Source organism: Mobula birostris, chromosome 2 (assembly GCF_030028105.1).
Source record: "Mobula birostris isolate sMobBir1 chromosome 2, sMobBir1.hap1, whole genome shotgun sequence".
Lineage (NCBI taxonomy): Eukaryota > Metazoa > Chordata > Chondrichthyes > Myliobatiformes > Myliobatidae > Mobula > Mobula birostris.
In genome coordinates, this window is record NC_092371.1 from 33587383 (window position 1) to 33605153 (window position 17771).

At 40.6% G+C, this 17771-nt stretch overlaps 1 protein-coding gene across 2 annotated transcripts in view; it reads left to right on the plus strand.

Moving 5' to 3' along the window:
- LOC140208190 (uncharacterized) overlaps positions 1-17771 on the plus strand; it is a 35880-nt gene that overhangs the window by 8233 nt on the left and 9876 nt on the right. For both annotated transcript variants that reach the window (XM_072276694.1, XM_072276684.1), the window contains exons 4-6: positions 8069-8123; positions 15465-15656; positions 17449-17587. In XM_072276694.1, coding sequence (XP_072132795.1) covers positions 8069-8123; positions 15465-15656; positions 17449-17587 — 386 coding nt within the window. The remainder of the gene's footprint in view (positions 1-8068; positions 8124-15464; positions 15657-17448; positions 17588-17771) is intronic.

The window sequence follows — 17771 nt, forward strand, 5'->3', positions numbered from 1 at the left end:
GACAGCTTGTTTTACCAACTGCCTCAGTGGGATTTGAATTTGTCCTTATTATTAGCCTTGCATTACTAGTCTAGAAATTTAGCCACTTTGTCAGTTGTACAATTTCCCCAAGCCATAATTTATAAGCCTATACAAAACCAAAATTCTACAACTTGCACTGCAAAGGAATTACTGGAAATTAATCTTGCATTGTCATGGTTGGTAGCTGTTATGTTTGTTTCCCATATGAATAAAGTAGTTAGTAAGGTTTTATTTTGCCATCATTTATATCCTATGAATAAACAATGCAGTTGTTAGTGATGTAGTTGCAAATTCAATTTCAAGCCAGCTATTCTAAAGCTGACTTTTGTTACAATGCAGTAGTTTATTAAATAAATGGGAATAAAGTGGCCCTTTTCTGGTTGGCTGCCAGAAATTAGTGGTGATCCGCAGGGGTTAGTGTTGGAACTGCTTTTTATCCACAAGTTTGGATGATGCAATTGGTGGTTTATAGCCAAATTTGTGGATGATACAAAGATAGGTGGAGGGGCAGCTGGTGTTGAGGAAGTATGGTGTCTGCAAAAGGATCTAGATAAGGAGACTGGGAAAAGTGGCAGTTGAAATACTGTGTAGCAGAGTGCATGGTCATGCACTTTGGTAGAAGGAATAAAGATGTAGATTATTTTCTAAATGGGGAGAATACTCAAACATCAGAGGTGCACCATTCCCTGAAGTTACCTTGCAGGTTGAGGCAGTGGTGAGGAAGAGAAATGTAATATTAGCATTCATTTCAGGAGGACGAGAATAGAGAGAAAAAAGTAAGGATGTAATGCTGGGATTTAAAGTATTGGTCACACTGCACTTGGTGTGTGGAGCAGTTTTGGACCCCTTATCTAAGAAAAGATATGATGGCAGTTCGGAGGAAGTTCAGGAGAATTATTCCAGGAAAGGAAGGGTAGTTGGATGAGAGGAGTCTGTCTCTGGGCATGTACTCACTGTAGTTTAGAAGAATTGGGAGTGGGGGTGATTTCATTGAAACCTATTGCATATTGAAAGGTCTGGACAAAGGAGAAGTGGAGAGAATGTTTCTGGTCCTTGGAGTCAAGACAGGGGTGCACTTTCAGAATAGAGGGATGTTCATTTAGAACAAAATGAGGAATTTGTTCAGCCATGGTGGTGAAATCTGTGGAATTCATTGCTAGAGACAGCTATTAAGGCCAAGTGATTGGCTGTATTTGAAGCAGAGGTTGAGAGGATCTAGGTTAGTCAAGGCATGAAAGGTTGTGGTGTGAAGGTAGGAATAATCGGCCATGATAGTATCGTGGAACAGACTTGATGGACTGAATAGTCTAATTCAGTTATGTTTTGAGGTATTCTGGTCTTTATGCCCTGTGAGGAGATTTCTATTGATCGGAGTACAGTTGGCAGAAGCTAGTTGTGGGTTCAGTTTTTTTTTAATAGTTAGAACGATCATGTCATTTGGCCCACCTAATCCATGCTGAGCTATTAATCTGCCTAGTACTATTGTCTTCCATACCCCTCCTATCAAGGCACCTATCTAGATTTCTCTTATGTTGAAATCAAATATGCAACTAGCGCCTCTGCAGGCAGTTTGTTCCACAGTCACCACCATCTGAGTGAAGTAGTTCCCTTTATGTTCCCCTGAAATATTTTGCTTTTTGCTGTTAACCCATGACCTCCAATTCTAGTCTCACCCAACCTCGGTGGAAAAAGCCTGCTTGCATTTACTTTATCTCTACCCCTTATAATTTTGTGTACCTCTATTCAATCTCCTTTCATTTCTTTATGCTCAAGGGAATAAATTCCTAACCTATTCAACCTTTCTGTCCAATGCAGACTCTCAAGTCCTGGCTACATCCTTGTAAATTTTCTCTTTCCTGTAGGTAGGTGACCAAAACTGCATATGATACTCCAGATTGGGCCTCTCCAACATCTTGTATAACTTCAACCTAAATGCTAACTCCTGTACTCTGTACTTTGGTTTATAAAGGTCTGTGTGCCACAAGCTTGCTTTATGCAACTATACCAGTGACACCACTTTAAAGATATTATGGATATGTTTCCATATCCCTCTGTTCTGCAACACTCTTCAATGTCCTGCCACTAACTGAGTACCAGCCTGTTCATCCTTCCAAACTGTAACAGCTCACACTTGTCTGCATTAAATTCCATCTTCCATTTTTCAGCCGATTTATCCGGCTGGTCCAGATTCCACTGTGATGGTCTTGGTGATACTACTTCATCCAACTTTTGGTGCCATCAGCAAATTTGAGTCTGAGTCCCTTCAGAATACCTTCCAATAACTTGCAAACTACTGATATCAGGCTCACTGGCCTATAAATTTGGCTAATTCTTAGCACCTTTATGAAATAACGGAGCAACATTGCGTATTCTGCAATCATACGGCACCTCACCAGTAACTGTCTTCAACGAACCCTGCAATTTCTGCACTTGCCTCCTGCAGGCTCAGAGGGAGTACCTTGTCAGGCCCTGGGCATTTAACACCCTAATTTTCCTCAAGACAGCAAACACCACCTCTTCTTTTGCCTCACTTCTAGAGACTGTATCCATTTCCTGAGTAACTGCAGATGCAAAAGAAACCCATTTTAGATCTCCTGAATCTCATTTTGCTCCATGCATCAATGACCGCTCTAATCTTCCAGAGACAGAGGACCAATTTTGTCCTTTGCTATACATTCACTCTTAATATACCTGTAGAAGCCCTTGGGATTCTCCTTCACTTTGTCTGCTAGAGCAACCTCATGCCCTTTTTATTTTTTGCTCTCTGTTTCCTAAGACCACAAGACATGGGAGCAGAATTGCGGCATTCAACTCATCGAGTCTGCTCCGCCATTCCGTCATGGCTGATCCCAGATCCCACTCAACCCCATACATGAGCCTTCTTGCCATATCCTTTGATGCCCTTACTGATCAGTAAACTATCAACTTCTGCTTTAAATACACCCACGGACTTGGCCTCCGCCACAATCTGTGGCAGAGCATTCCAGGTTGACTACTCTGGCTTAAGAAAACCTCATTACCTCTGTTCTAAAAGTTCACCCCTCAATTTTGAGGCTGTGCCCTTTAGTTCTGGATACCTCCATCATAGGAGGCATCCTCTCCATATCCTCCCTACCTAGCCCTTTCAACATTGGGTAGGTTTCAATGAGATGCACCCGCATTCTTCTAAATTCCAGTGAGTGCAGGCCCAAAGCTGTCAAATGCTCATGTTAAACATTTCATTCCCAGAATCATTCTTGTGATCCTCCTCTGGACACTCTCCAATGACAACATAGCCCTTCTGGGATATGAGGCCCAAAACTATCGACAGTACTCCCAGTGCAGCCTGTCCAGTGTCTTATAAAGGCTCGCCGTTATCTCTTTGATTTTATATTCTATTTTCCTTGAAATAAATAACATTCATTTGCCATCTTTACCACAGACTCTATTTGTAAATTAACCTTCTTGGGTTCTTGCACAAGGGATCCTAAGTCACTTTGCACCTCTGTTTGAACCTTCCTCCAGTTTAGATAATAGTCCGCACTATTGTTCCTTTTACCAAAATGAACCATCGTACATTTACCAGCACTGTATTCCAATGTACCTAGTGTAGATATGGCTATCACGGAGGCTGGTAGTCTTCCGGAAATCTGACACCCTGAACAGAACACTGGCCTGTAGCCATGCCTCCATTTCTCTCAAAAGTTAAATAATGAAGAAATGAGGAATGAGCTTAGCTGCTTACCTTGCCTCCACCTGTTCTTGCTGAAGCCCTGTGGAACCAAAACCTTACCATTTGACTCTGACCACTCCGACTGCTTCACTAGACTCTTTTATGGAGACTGGGTTTTTAAAGCTCTTTGCCGGACTTGTAGAGGAACGCTTCGACTGCGTCTGTGCGGCACTCTAATCAACTGCTCTCGCTGAAACAGTTCCTGCCTTTTAAAGCTCTCCTGATCTGCAAGGGAATGCATCTGTGCAGTACTCCACTCACCTCTCCTGTTGGGTGGGTGGGGGGGGGGGCAGGGCAATGTACTTTTTTAAAAGCTCTTTGCCAGACTTGTGCGGAACGCTTCTACTGCTTCTGCGCAGTACTCCATTCAGCGACTCCTTAAAGATTCTTTGGGTGTTATCTTGCATTTCTTTTACTCAAGGACCTCTTTTCACTCCCTCCTCTCTATACCTACTGTCCAACTCCTTTTCTTCACCAAGGCTGCAATACCTCTGAAACCATGGTACCCTAAACCTGCTACCCTTGCCTTCCTTTCTGACAGGAATATTGAAACTATGTACACACACAATTTCAGTTTTAAAGGCCTCCTGCTTGCCAAGTACACTTTTCCATGAAACAACCCGTACCAATCCATACTTAGCAGTACGTTCTGATCCCATCAAATTTGGCTTTTGTCCAATTTAGAATCTCAATACAAGGACCAGATCTGTCTGCCGTGCTTGAAACTAATGGCATATGTTCACTAGATGCAAAGAGTTCCCCTGCATAAATGTCTGTCACTTTGCATGTCTCATTTCCTAACAGATCTAGTATTGCATTTTCTAGTTAGGACCTCTATGTACTAATTAAGGAAATTTTATACCAACCAGACGCTTTCTAGTTACAGTCCCAATCAATGCATGGAAAGTTAAGATCGCCTACAACCCTGTCTCGTTGAAGTCTGCGATCTCTACAAATTAGTTCTGTAGACTGTTGGATGCGTGCATATATAATCCCATTGATATGGTCATCCTTTTCTTATTCATCAGTTCCACCCATATAAGCCTTAGTAAATGCGTTCTTCAGTCTGGCCTAATGGAGCACTGTTGTGACATTTTCCCTGGCTTGTAATACCACGCTTTTTCTTTAATACCTCCCACTCTGTCATGTCCAAAATAATGTAACACTGGAACATTGATCTGCCAGTGCTGCCTCTCTTTCAACCAAGTATCACTAAATGTTCCAGTGCTCATAATTCCACACACTGATCCATACCCAAAGCTTTCCTTGCATTGAAATGTGCGCAACTCAGAATATTTGTCCCACCATGCTCAATCTTTTGATTCCTGACTTTGTGTGTGGGCTTAACAATAGTTTTCACCACAACTTCTCCATTATCTGCTTCCATCCCCCTACAAGTCTAGATTGGCCCCCACACCCCACAATGTCATGTGCAGCACTAGCAAACCTTTTTTCAAGGAGATTAGTGCCCCTTTCGGGTGCAAACTGTGCGTTCTGTTTAGGTCCCATCCTCCCAAGAAGAACCCAGTGATCCAAACATCTGAAACCAACCTTCCTACATATTCTCAGCCCTGTGTTAGTCTGTGATCTTCCTTTTTCTGGCTTCACTAGCACAGGGCATGGACAGCAATCCTGAGATCACAACCCTTGTGGTGCTGTCATTTAATGTGGCACGGAACTTCCTGGACTCACTTTGCAGGACTTCATCACCCTTCCTACTCATGTCACTTCCACTTCCACTATAAAATGCTGTGTACCCTATCTGATATGTCCCTGATCCTGGCACCTGGGAGCAATGTACCATCTGGAAATCTTGTCCTCATCCACAGAATCTCATGTCTGGTCCCTTAACCAATGAATCCTATCACTACAGCTTGGCTCTTCTCTTCTCTTCTTCTCCTCCTCACCACCCTTCCCTTCTGAGTCATAGAGTTGCTGTGGCTTTCCTCTGCTGGTCATCTCCCACCTTGGACAGTATCCAAATCAGTATACCTGTTGAAGGGAATGCCACAGTGGTTTTTTGCACTGACTGTTTGTCCTCTTTCCCCTCCTGACAGTCATCCAGTTATGTGTCCTGATCCTTGGGTGTAATTACCTTCCTGTATGCCCTGTCAATCAACCCCTCAGCCTCCTGCATGAGCTGGAATTCATTCAGCTCCAATTCCTTAATGTGAACTGAAAGAAGCTGCAGCTGGATGCGTTTCCTCCAGGTGTAGTTGTCTGGGACACTGGAGGTACATCCTACAAGAGGAACATTCCCTAAGCGGTTTGACGTCCACAATGCTTCAATAAGAGAGGAAAAACTAAATGAAAGAAGAGAAAAAAATCTACCAACAGCGTATACCTCCACTCACTGAAGCATCTGAGTCAAAGACTGAACTCTCCCATTCACACAGTGGCTGCTCCATTTAAACCTAACTTTTTATTGGCCCTTGCTATGAGCAATCCATTGTCTCCCAAGGAATTGTGTAGAATATCCTGACTGCCTCTGCTCCTTTTTGCATCTTTCTTGCAACTCAATCTGTCTCCAAGGAAAATGTGGCTTGTAGAATGCCACGACCACTGCTGCTTGTTTCTTTTTGAATCTCTCTACTGCCGTGCAGTCCAAGTTCTCCAGGGGAACTGTGGAACTTGACTTGGCCTAACTGCCCCCACTCATTGCTTTTGGATCAAAGTTATCAAAAATGTATAAATTGTACAAACTTGTTTGCTTACAGGCAACCGCAAAGCAAGAAAGCTGAAAGAATCCAATTAAAATACAAAATAAAAACTAGCACCTGATGCGCAGAGAAAAGGGGATTTAAAAACACAAACCATACAAACTCTAAAAGTGAGCAATAACATTCTGAACCAAAATGAGTCCTTGGATCTGAACCCTGGAGTAGGCACAAAGCCTCTGTATGCCCATCATATTAGCAGACATGGAGCACAACAGCCAGAGCTCTTTTTCCAGTCTATTTAGACTGGCTCTTAAAAATTGTTAAAACTAATGTACGGTGAACTAGGACCTGGGCCTAGACCATGCTGCCCAGCAACTCGTTCCGGGCTCAGATTTCACCACCCAGCCTGAAGCTGCTTTCGATTTCTTCAAATTGTCTTGGTGCCCAAACCAATCCAACTTCACACATAGGCCAGTTGTACGGGCATTGGAACTCCTCTGCTTCTACTTCTCTCTGAATTGCGCATGCCATCTGCAATGTACTGGCATAGTTCATGCTTCAAATTTGCTCACCTCTTCATTGTTTGTGTTTGATTATTTACCACAATTTGCTTCATAAAGAGTGTTATCAGTACTGCTTTTGTCTAATATCTTGCCTTTTGAACTACCAGTGAGCTGTCTTGCCATCTCTTACAGAAAGTTTGTAATGTAATTTTACAGCAATACAATTTTGATGCTCTTAAGTTTCCATTAACTTCTCCCCTGCCTTTGTGATAGTTCAATATCCCAAACCAATACACAAGTTTAATGGGGTTGACATTACAAGATTGCATCACTCAGTCCCATTAGCTTTGTCATCCAAAAAGATACTGGCTGATCAGAATAATTTCAACCTCTGATATTTCACAACCTTAACAAGAACCTATTTACCTCAGCTTTCAAACTTTTCAGACTTGTTTTGACTGAGAGGCAGTATTTTGTCATGCAGTTGTCTGGTGGTTCCATTACTTCCCTTTTTTTTGTTATAATTCTACCTTAATCTCCCATGCAGTGCTTGGCATTAGTGGGGTTAGGAGTTTGAGCCCTCATTACTCCAGTGATCTTTGAGGAACTGTCCTGTTTTTAAATTTGACATTTGTTCCATAAATGTTATATAACAATTTGAATCTTTGTAGGAAGCAATCAGTGCTTAGTTGGATAATTTCTGGTTTGACAATCTGGTTATTATTACTCATCCCATTATTTTATTTCCAAATACCTACAGCTAGAAAAATAGTAATTTTAGATCTCCTGAAGTGGAAAGCATTAAAAAGCTCAGTGTTAATACAAACATAGCACTGCATGTTGAAATCTAAGCACTTGGCAAACTGTACTTCAGGTTGTTGAGCTTTCTGAGAATGTATTGTGCCAATACTCAGAATACAAGCGTGTTTACTGTGCCTATTTTTCATTAAAGTTGCAGTTGTAAATTTGATTTGATCTATGACAGTGAAGAGTACTTGCTGAGTGCATGTCAAAGTAATTTGCTTGTTAGCTATGTAGGGATGCAAGCTTTCAAAAGATTGATGTAAAATCTGGTATCTTGATTTATAGAAGATAAGTAAACAATCTATATACTGCTTCTGTAGATATTTGCTAAAAGTGACATTCTCACATTGATGTATTTTCTTAATTAGGAAAAACAGCGGAGAATACATCAGTGGAACGCCAAAGTTCAAGTGAAAAGAAAAAGTGAGTTCTGAATACAACCTCTTGGCTCAATTTATAATGCCCTTTGTTTAACTTTCAGAAAAATAACTCCACTCTGATAGGTACCATGAGCTTTCAGCCCAAGAAACTGGTAGAGCAGTTCAAAATTCTTGCACCCTAGCATTGGTACTTCAGTTCCATAAATTTGTTGGGTCACAGTCACAGCTGCAATAATTTTTAATACTTTTGCTCTTTTAAAACTCATTCTTGGGTGTCACATTAGTAATCATCTTCATTGCCATTGGGTCCAGACTTGCATGTTTATGGAAGGCAATTTGATTAGCCAATGCTATTCAGTTAGATCCAGTAAGCATAGTGTTCAATTCTTCTGGGTCAAAACTACTTACAGGATCATCCTGTTTTCCTTGAACTGTAAATCTTTTGAATCGTCTTTCCATATATCATTGTAACCTTTGCCTCTGGGTGCAGGCAGTTTGTGCACTGTCATCATTTCCATTTGAACATTAGTCCTTTTGAACTTCCACTCCTATCTTTACATTGCAGATCTTAGGTTATTTATTGAGAATAATATCTCCTATCTGTTCACATTACTGAAGTCCTTTCTCCTGGGAATCATTTGGTAACCTTATCAGTGACCTTGCTCCTAAAGTGTTGTGCCCAGAGTTGATGCAATGCTCCAATTGTTGCATGTGCTTTTCACCTTTTGCCGTTATTTTATAATACTCTTTTAATGCTCCACATCAGATAGTATCTATGGATAAAGAAACAGTCAATCCTTGCTCTGGTATTTCTTTTAGAATATACCTAGTGTTTATTTCTTGCTCTTCCAATGGAATAGTACCACTTGCCACTTCCCAGTGTTAAATGTAGCACCTATCCATTCATTCTACAAGCTTGTTTAGTCTTTAAGTCTATTACTACCTTCCTGGCACTATTATGCCTCCAGTATGTTATTTTCAAATTTAGAAATTTTATAGCCATGTCCAGTCATAATTCAGAAAACATTTGGTGTGCATGCTGGGGTACTCCACTCTGCCTTCTAGCCTAAAATATCTAATGCACATACTAATTCCAGTTAATTTGTTAGTTTTCCAGTCACGCTTTTATTCCTTGACTGTTTTGAATTAAGCGTTTTGCCTTGCAGGGTGTTTACCTTTTTAATTAATTCTAAATCATGTATAATAGCTAAGGTATTTTTCCCATTGATGAAAAGTGTTGCGCCAAGTAGTGTTGCAATCCCTGCATGATCTGCATTTTCCCAGGTGTTCCAGGTGTCATAAGGATTTAGTTGATAGGCTAATTGACTGCTATAAGTTGCCCAAGTAGTGTTTGGGGATGTGGTGAGAGGACTATGATCATGGGTTATAAAGAAATAGGTGGATGATGGATCAAATTGCCTTGTGTTGGTAAGAAATGGGGTACCTTGATTCACTTCATACACTCAAATTGGAGGCCATTTTTCTTGGAATTTATAGATAAGTTCTTGTTTCCAAGTTTTAGGAATCATTCCTTGTCTTGCCCCTTTTATTAACAGAAAAGTAATATTCTTGCTATTTTGCTTCTGCCCAATGCTTACACTATCCTAGAAATGAAGAATGCAGTTGTCCCAGTAATTTGGGTGTGCTTTATGCTTGATAGCTTCAAGACTAATGTCAATTACTGGACTAACAAGTTTTGCCTGTAATCATACAGGTTCTCCCCAGCTTAAATGCCTAATTTGTCTATAGTCCGTGCATATTAACTAGTGTTTGGAAGAATCGTACTTCAGGTTTGCCTATTGCTGCGGTCCTTCCAATAGCTAGGAGCTCTGTCCTTGGTTGCATTTCCAACTTGCAAACTGGTTGTGGGCGGGCAATTCATAGGAGTGGAGCCCTGCTGTAACCTGGATATGATCTGTATTGTATCATCAGTTCACCAGTTACCTAACTCCTGCATGTCCTTTTGTTACTCTGGGTTAATTGTTTTAAGACCATAAGACAAAGGAGCAGAAGTTGGCCATTCGGCCCATCGAGTCTACTCCGCCATTTTATCATGAGCTGATCGGTTCTCCCATTTTGTCCCACTCCCCCGCCTTCTCACCATAACCTTTGATGTCCTGGCTACTCAGATACCTATCAATCTCTGCCTTAAATACACCCAATGACTTGGCCTCCACTGCCACCCGGCAACAAATTCCATAGATTCACCACCCTCTGGCTTTTTAAAAAAAAAAAAAAAATTCTTTGCTTCTCTGTTCTGAATGGGCGCCCTTCAATCCTAAAGTCATGCGCTCTCGTACTAGACTCCCCCATCATGGGAAATAACTTTGCCACATCCACTCTGTCCATGCCTTTCAACATTCGAAATGTTTCTATGAGGTCTCCCCTCATTCTTCTAAACTCCAAGGAACACAGTCCAAGAGCGGACAAACGTTCCTCATATGTTAACCCTCTCATTCCTGGAATCATTCTAGTGAATCTTCTCTGTACCCTCTCCAACGTCAACACATCCTTTCTTAAATAAGGAGATCAAAACTGCCCACAGTACTCTGAGGTCTCACCAGCGCCTTATAGAGCCTCAACATCACATCCTTGCTCCTATACTCTATTCCTCTAGAAAAGAATGCTAACATTGCATTCGCCTTCTTCACTACTGACTCAACCTGGAGGTTAACCTTTTGGGTATCCTGAATAGGTTTGTCAGGCAGGATTTTCCTTTAAGGAATCCATGCTGAGTTCTGCCTATCTTGTCATATGCCTCCAGGTACTCTGTAACCTCATCCTTGACAATCGACTCCAACAACGTCCCAACCACGGATGTCAAGCTAACAGGTCTATAATTTCCTCTTTGCTTCCTTGCCCCCTTCTTAAATAGCGGAGTGACATTTGCAATCTTCCAGTCCTCCGGAACCATGCCAGAGTCTATCGACTTTTGAAAGATTATTGCTAATGCCTCCGCAATCTCCACAGCTACTTCCTTCAGCACACGAGGGTGCATTCCATCTGGTCTGGGCGATTTATCTACCCTTAGACTATTCAGCTTCCTGAGTACTTTCTCTGTCGTAATTATGACTGCGCACACTTCTCTTCCTTGCCACCCTTGATTGCCTGGAATACGGCTGATGTCTTCCTCAGTGAAGACTGATGTAAAATACTTGTTCAGTTCCTCTGCCATCTCCTTATCTCCCATCACAATTTCTCCAGCATCATTTTCTATCAGTCCTAAATCTACTCTCACCTGCCTTTTATTCTTTATATACTTGAAAAAGCTTTTAGTATCCTCTTTGATATTATTTGCTAGCTTCCTTTCATAGTTGATCTTTTCTCTCTTAATGACCTTCTTAGTTTCCTTTTGTAAGCTTTTAAAAACTTCCTAGTCCTCTGTCTTCCCACTAATTTTTGCTTTCTTGTATGCCCTCTGCTTTAACTTTGGCTTTGACTTCTCCTGTCAGCCATGGTTGCCTCCTTTTTCCATTCGAAAATTTCTTTTTTGGAATATACCTGTCCTGCACCTTCCTCACTTCTTGCATAAACTCCAGCCACTGCTGCTCTGCCGTCCTTCCCTCTAGTGTCTCTTTCCAGTGAACTTTGGCCAGTTCCTCTCTCATGCCACTGTAATTTCCTTTACTCCACTGAAATACTGACACATCAATTTTTGACTTCTCTTTCTCAAATTTCAGTGAACTCAGTCATGTTATGATCACTGTCACCTAAGGGTTCCTTCACCTCAATCTCTCTAATCACCTCCAGTTCGTTACACAATACCCAATCCAGTACAACCGATCCCCCAGTGGGCTCAACAACAAGCTGTTCTAAAAAGCCATCTCGCAGATATTCTACAAATTCTCTCTTGAGATCCAGTGCTGACCTGATTTTCCCAATGCACGTGCATGTTAAAATCCCCCACAATTATCAATAACACTGCCCTTCTGACAAGCCTTTTCTATTTCCTGTTGTAATTTGCAGTCCACATCCCTGCAGCTGTTTGGAGGCCTGTATATAACTGCCATCAGGGTCCTTTTACCCCGTGATTTCTTAGCTCAACCCATAAAGATTCTGCACCTTCCGATCCTATATCACCTCTTTCTAATGATTTAATATCATTTCTTACCAATAAAGCCACACCTCCCCCTCTGCCTACCTGTGCCTATCCTTCTGATACACCGTGTATCCTTGGACGTTCAGCTCCCAGCAACGTGCATCCTTTAGTCACTTCTCAGTGATGGCCACAATATCATACCTGCCAATCTTATTCCTTATGCTGCGTGCATTTAAGTATAACACTTTAAGACCAGTATTTGGTACTTTTCGCTTTGATTGCACTGCAACTCATCCCAATGGCTGCAAATTTGCCTCATCACCTACCTGTCTTTCTTGCCATTATTATTGCTCACGATCTTAGATTTATTTCTGTTTTCCCCTTCCTCCGCTCTATCATTCCGGTTCCCATCCCCCTGCCAAATTATTTTAAACCCGTCCTAACAGCTCTATTAAACCTTCCTGCCAGGATATTGGTCCCCTTCAGGTTCAGGTGTAACTCGTCCATTTTGAACAGGTCATACTTCCCCAGAAGAGATCCCAATGATCCAAGAATCTGAAGCCCTGCCCCCTGCACCAGTCTCTCAGCCACACATTCATCTGCCTGAACCTACTATTTTTGCCCTCGCTAGCATGTGGCACAGGTAGCAATCCTGAGATTACTACCCTGGTGGTCCTGCTTCTCAGCTTCCTTCCTAACTCTCAGAAATCTCTGTTCAGGACCTCCTCCCTTCTCCTACCTTTGTCATTGGTACCAACATGTACAAAGACAACTGGCTGCTCGCCCTCTCCCTTCAGAATATTCTGGACCCAATCCAAGACATCCTGTACCCTGGCACCTGGGAGGCAACACACCATGCGGGTATCTTTATCAGGCTCACAGAATCTCCTGTCTGTTCCCTCGACTATGGAATCCCCTATGACTACCACATTCCTCCTCTCCCTCCTTCCCTCCTGCACAACAGCACCAGGCTCAGTGCCAGAGACCTGGTCACCATGGGGGTCCCCTGTCAGGTAACTGTCTTCAGTACTACCCAGCCTTAATTCTGAAAATCGTTCTTTTGAGCTTGCATAGAATCCTTTTAACTCATTTCTTCCCTCAACTGTTTGAATTTAGCAATGTGGTGGTCTGTTAAGAATTTTAAAAAATTACAGCAATCTTCATGCCAATATTCCTCTAATTGTGGGCCTTTGTACATCTCTAAATTCTAATTATTCCAACACTTGCAGCCAGACCTACAGCTGCTTGACCCTGACCACTGAAATTTCCTGCCTAAGCTGCTAGCTCTAAGCTTCCCTCGCCTTTTCATGGCTACCTTCCCCCTTTTTGTAGAAAAGGAAATGCATGGACAATAAAGCACAGCACAATTAAAATCAAACTTGGATAACGAGAGGAAAAACCTTTTGGTCTGGGTATCATTTTAAGATGGTCCTGAGAGCAGAAATGTGGTCGGCAAATGTTTAAGCTAGAGTATAAAACTTAATGGAGGAAAAGAGGGATTTTTGCTTTCCATCTAAGAGAGCACGTCAATGCGCTGTCCAAGGAGCTTTGAGATCGTGTCTTGAGCAGAGAATTGTATAGACAAATGGGATGCTGAGGATCTAAAGCAGCGGTCCCCAACCACCGGGCCGCAAAGCATGTGCTACTGGGCCACGAGGAAACGATATGAGTCAGCTGCACCTTTCCTCATACCCTGTCATGCACTGTTGAACTTGAACATAGGGTTGCTAACTGTCCTGTATTTGCCAGGACATCCAGTATATTGGGCTAAATTGGTTTGTCCCATACAGGACTGCCCTTGTCCAGTATTTCCCCCGCTAAGGTAGAGCGTTTCTATGAACCTGTTCGTGCTGAAATGGCATAAAGTGAAGAAGCAAGTACCATTAATTTATATGGGAAAAATTTGAGCATTCCCAGACCCAAATAATAACCTACCAAATCATACCAAATAACACACAAAACTTAAAATAACGCTAACATATAGTAAAAGCAGGAATGATATGATAAATACACAGCTGATATAAAGTAGAAATACTTGGGAGTGAGAAAGTTGGTAACCCTAACTGTGAAAAAACATTGAGGTGAGTTTAACGCTACGTGAACACCACCCCACCCCGGTCGGCCGGTCCGCAAGAATATTGTCAATCTTAAACCGGCTCGCGGTGCAAAAAAGGATTGGGGACCCCTGATCTAAAGGACTCGAGTAGAAACTTTTGTCTGCACAAGTCTTTAAGGCTAGTCTGGGAGTATTGAAGCTCCAGGCATTACAAAATGGAAGCAGCATGATACAACTAATAAGTGAATCAAGTAGGAATGTTTTGCAGTAGCATTATACTCTGCAATTTAATTGGTTATGTTATGATTTCATCAAAAGTTACCAAGGTGGTAAGTGCACAAAGAAACATTTAAAAAAAAAAAAAAAAATTCTGTTTAAGTACAAAAATAGGAGATTTTCAGATGTAAGGCAATTGGGATTGAAGGAAGTCAGAAGCAATTAGCCCAAAGTAGCAAAAGGTGTAAAAGAATATTAAGTAGCTTGTGAACTGATGCAGTCGATTCTGCTGCTTGGAGTTTCACAATTGGGGACAGTCTATAAATCTACCCAGCCTTTTCCACTTGCCAAGGTTTGTATCTTTCCTGAAAATGACAATGTAAAAATTGATCTTGGTTTGAAGTTGGATTGATTGATTCTTAATTGGCTGGCTAGTTTTTCTTTAGATCATGTCAAGGCTTCTGCAAATCAATTATCTGTTAAAAATACACTTAAAGAGCCATGTGTGCTGATGTCATTGTTTATAAATTCTAATTAACTTGCACTAGTTTTGGGCCACTTTTTATTTCTGGTATAGTTGGAAATTTTTAATTGAACAATTCAGGAAAGCTTGGACTTTTAACCATGTTGGAGTTGTTTTAAAATTGATGCTGTAAGATTTGCAAAGAATCTAATCAAGTTGGTTTAGCCTATCAGTTTTGGCAGTGTTAAAAGAAAAATCAATATCTTGGCTTCCTTGAAATGTCGTTGAGAAAACAACAGTGAAATGCATATAATTGTGCATTCTTCTGACAATGCTCACTGTTCATTAATATCTTCTGTAAGTGATTTGAAATGGAGTTGTATTTGAGAAAATGAGAATATTATGCAAAAATGGATACTCATGTTAATGAGGGCATGGATTTTTTTTATTCAATGACCTTTTGGTTTTTGTTATAACTTTATTCTTCCTGATTTCTCAGGAATGAGGATGTAGTGGATTGGGCATCGGATTTCTAAAATGGTAAACTGTTCTAAATACAGTTTAAAATTATTTTCTGCAATTCTGATTCATAATCATACTTTGTTTTTAGAAAACAGTGGTCCTTGGACGACTTTGAAATTGGGCGTCCGCTTGGGAAAGGTAAATTTGGAAATGTGTACTTGGCCCGCGAACGACAGTCCAGATTTATCCTGGCATTAAAAGTGCTTTTTAAATCTCAGCTTGAGAAAGCTGCTGTGGAACACCAACTCAGAAGAGAAGTTGAAATTCAATCACATCTCAGGTACATTTGAGGGCACAGATTTGCACTAACATTTGTAGGTCTCTTGTCATTTTTGTATGTACCAAAATCTATTGGCGCTACTTGGTTATTCCGTGGAATTTTTCTGTAGAGCGATTCTGCCCTGCCAGGAAAAATTGGTGGCATACCTCCATCTTTGAGTAAAAGAAAAATCTTCAGCCTGAATTTGTGTGCTTAACTTTCAAATTTGACCTTGGTGTTTTAGTTAGAGCATATTGTTTTTACAGATGGGGTGGTCAAGAATACATTTTACATGAGTGTTAGATAAAAGGCTTTATGGATCTAGTGAATTTTTCCCTTTGTCATTCTTCATGATCCTTGGTGTTAAGTTCATTTCCAATTTAATTTTGTCTGCAAGCAGCAGCCTTTAAAGAGTCTCCTGGGTGACCCAAAATTTTAAATTCTCTGCTTAAATGATATAGTTCTATAGGAGGGGTGCTTCTTTATCCTTAAAGTAATAATAAGTAAAGATTTCCCTGTAATCTATAATCAAGAACCAATGAAAAAGTAGTGCATATTGTTGCCAATAATCTACAGGAGTAATCTGCTGATCGTCATAATCTACTGTAATCAGTTTGACCAGATTCTAGTGTGCTAGTCTGCACACACAGTATGAGGAACAATTGGTTTCAGTATCAGCTTCTTATTCAAAATAATTCATATGTGCAATGCAGCACCCTGTGGTTAAATAGAATATTGCAATCATTATTGGAGATTAGGGTATTGGTAGTTTCTGCAGGTGGAATTTTAAAAAAAAAAAATTACCTGGATCTAAAATGCCAGAATTTATGATAAGTGTAACCCTTGTATACAAGTCATTGTTATTTACTGGATATCTGAATTCCCAGTGCAATTTGAAATTAAATCCAGTACACAGGAATAGCTAAATAGCTACTTGTTGAGACCGTTGGCTCTTTTGTTTCTTGGCTGAAATATTATTGAGATATTGTGTCCCTTCAACTGTGTTTATGTTGTGCAATGTGTATCAGAATGACTATGTAGAACAAGCAACATGTTCTTAAAAACCACCTGCTTGACTGGTATGGAGAAGGTATCCTACATGCTGCTACCTTGGTTTGAATGAATCTATTATTTTGTGTAGAACTTGTACTTTTTGCTAATACTGGTTAGCACCAGCCTTTGACTGAAAGCTTGCACATTTATTACTGTCTTGTTCTGGCTTTGCAGGTTTGTAATTTTTCAAATTATTTGTTTTTCAGTTAAATATAAACTGCTAATGACCATGGTGTATTTAGAATGGTAAAACTGATATAAATCTGAGTTATGGAATCACTTTCAATGGCAAAAATGCATGAATATCACAAATTCACTCTGGGTATGCCCATTGGGTTAATGGATGTCTTCAATTGGTTATCATTTTTCATTGCTGTTTCTAAACTAATTTTAATTTACCATTATAGTTCAATATAGAAATCTGGTGTGCAAAACATTTTGTTAGAAGCTGATGCTTTCTTTAGAACAGTCTTGGCGCCATGTCTGACTATTATGCCAATCTGACTAATCCCATTTGTTTGCATATTGTCCATAACCCTCTACTCTCTGCAGCTCTAAATGCCTCTAAGTATTACTGCTATTGCTGTTACCACCTTTTTAGCAGCATTTGAAGCATCTGCACTTTAAATAATTTAAAAAGAAAATTCATTGTTTTCCATCTAGTACTTGATGTTTCCACCCTGGGATAATTTATCTGTCCTGCCTATATTTATTAGTAAATTTTACATTTTCAGCAATGTTAAATGTTTTCCTTCCTCAGGCATCCCAATATTTTAAGATTATTTGGCTACTTCCATGATGCTTCCAGAGTGTATTTGATCTTGGAATATGCTCCACGTGGTGAACTTTACAAAGAGCTGCAGAAATGTGGAAAATTTGATGAGAGACGAAGTGCTACAGTAAGAGATTACTACTTGAGCAATTTTCTATTGTCAGTTGTACGGTATGGAAGCAGGACCTCTTGATCAACTCATTTGTCCTGACCAGGGTTCCTTCCTGAGCTGGTCCCATATGCCTGTATTTGATTTATATCCCTCTGGCCCTTCCCTATCCATGAAACTGACCACAAGTGTTTTTTAAATA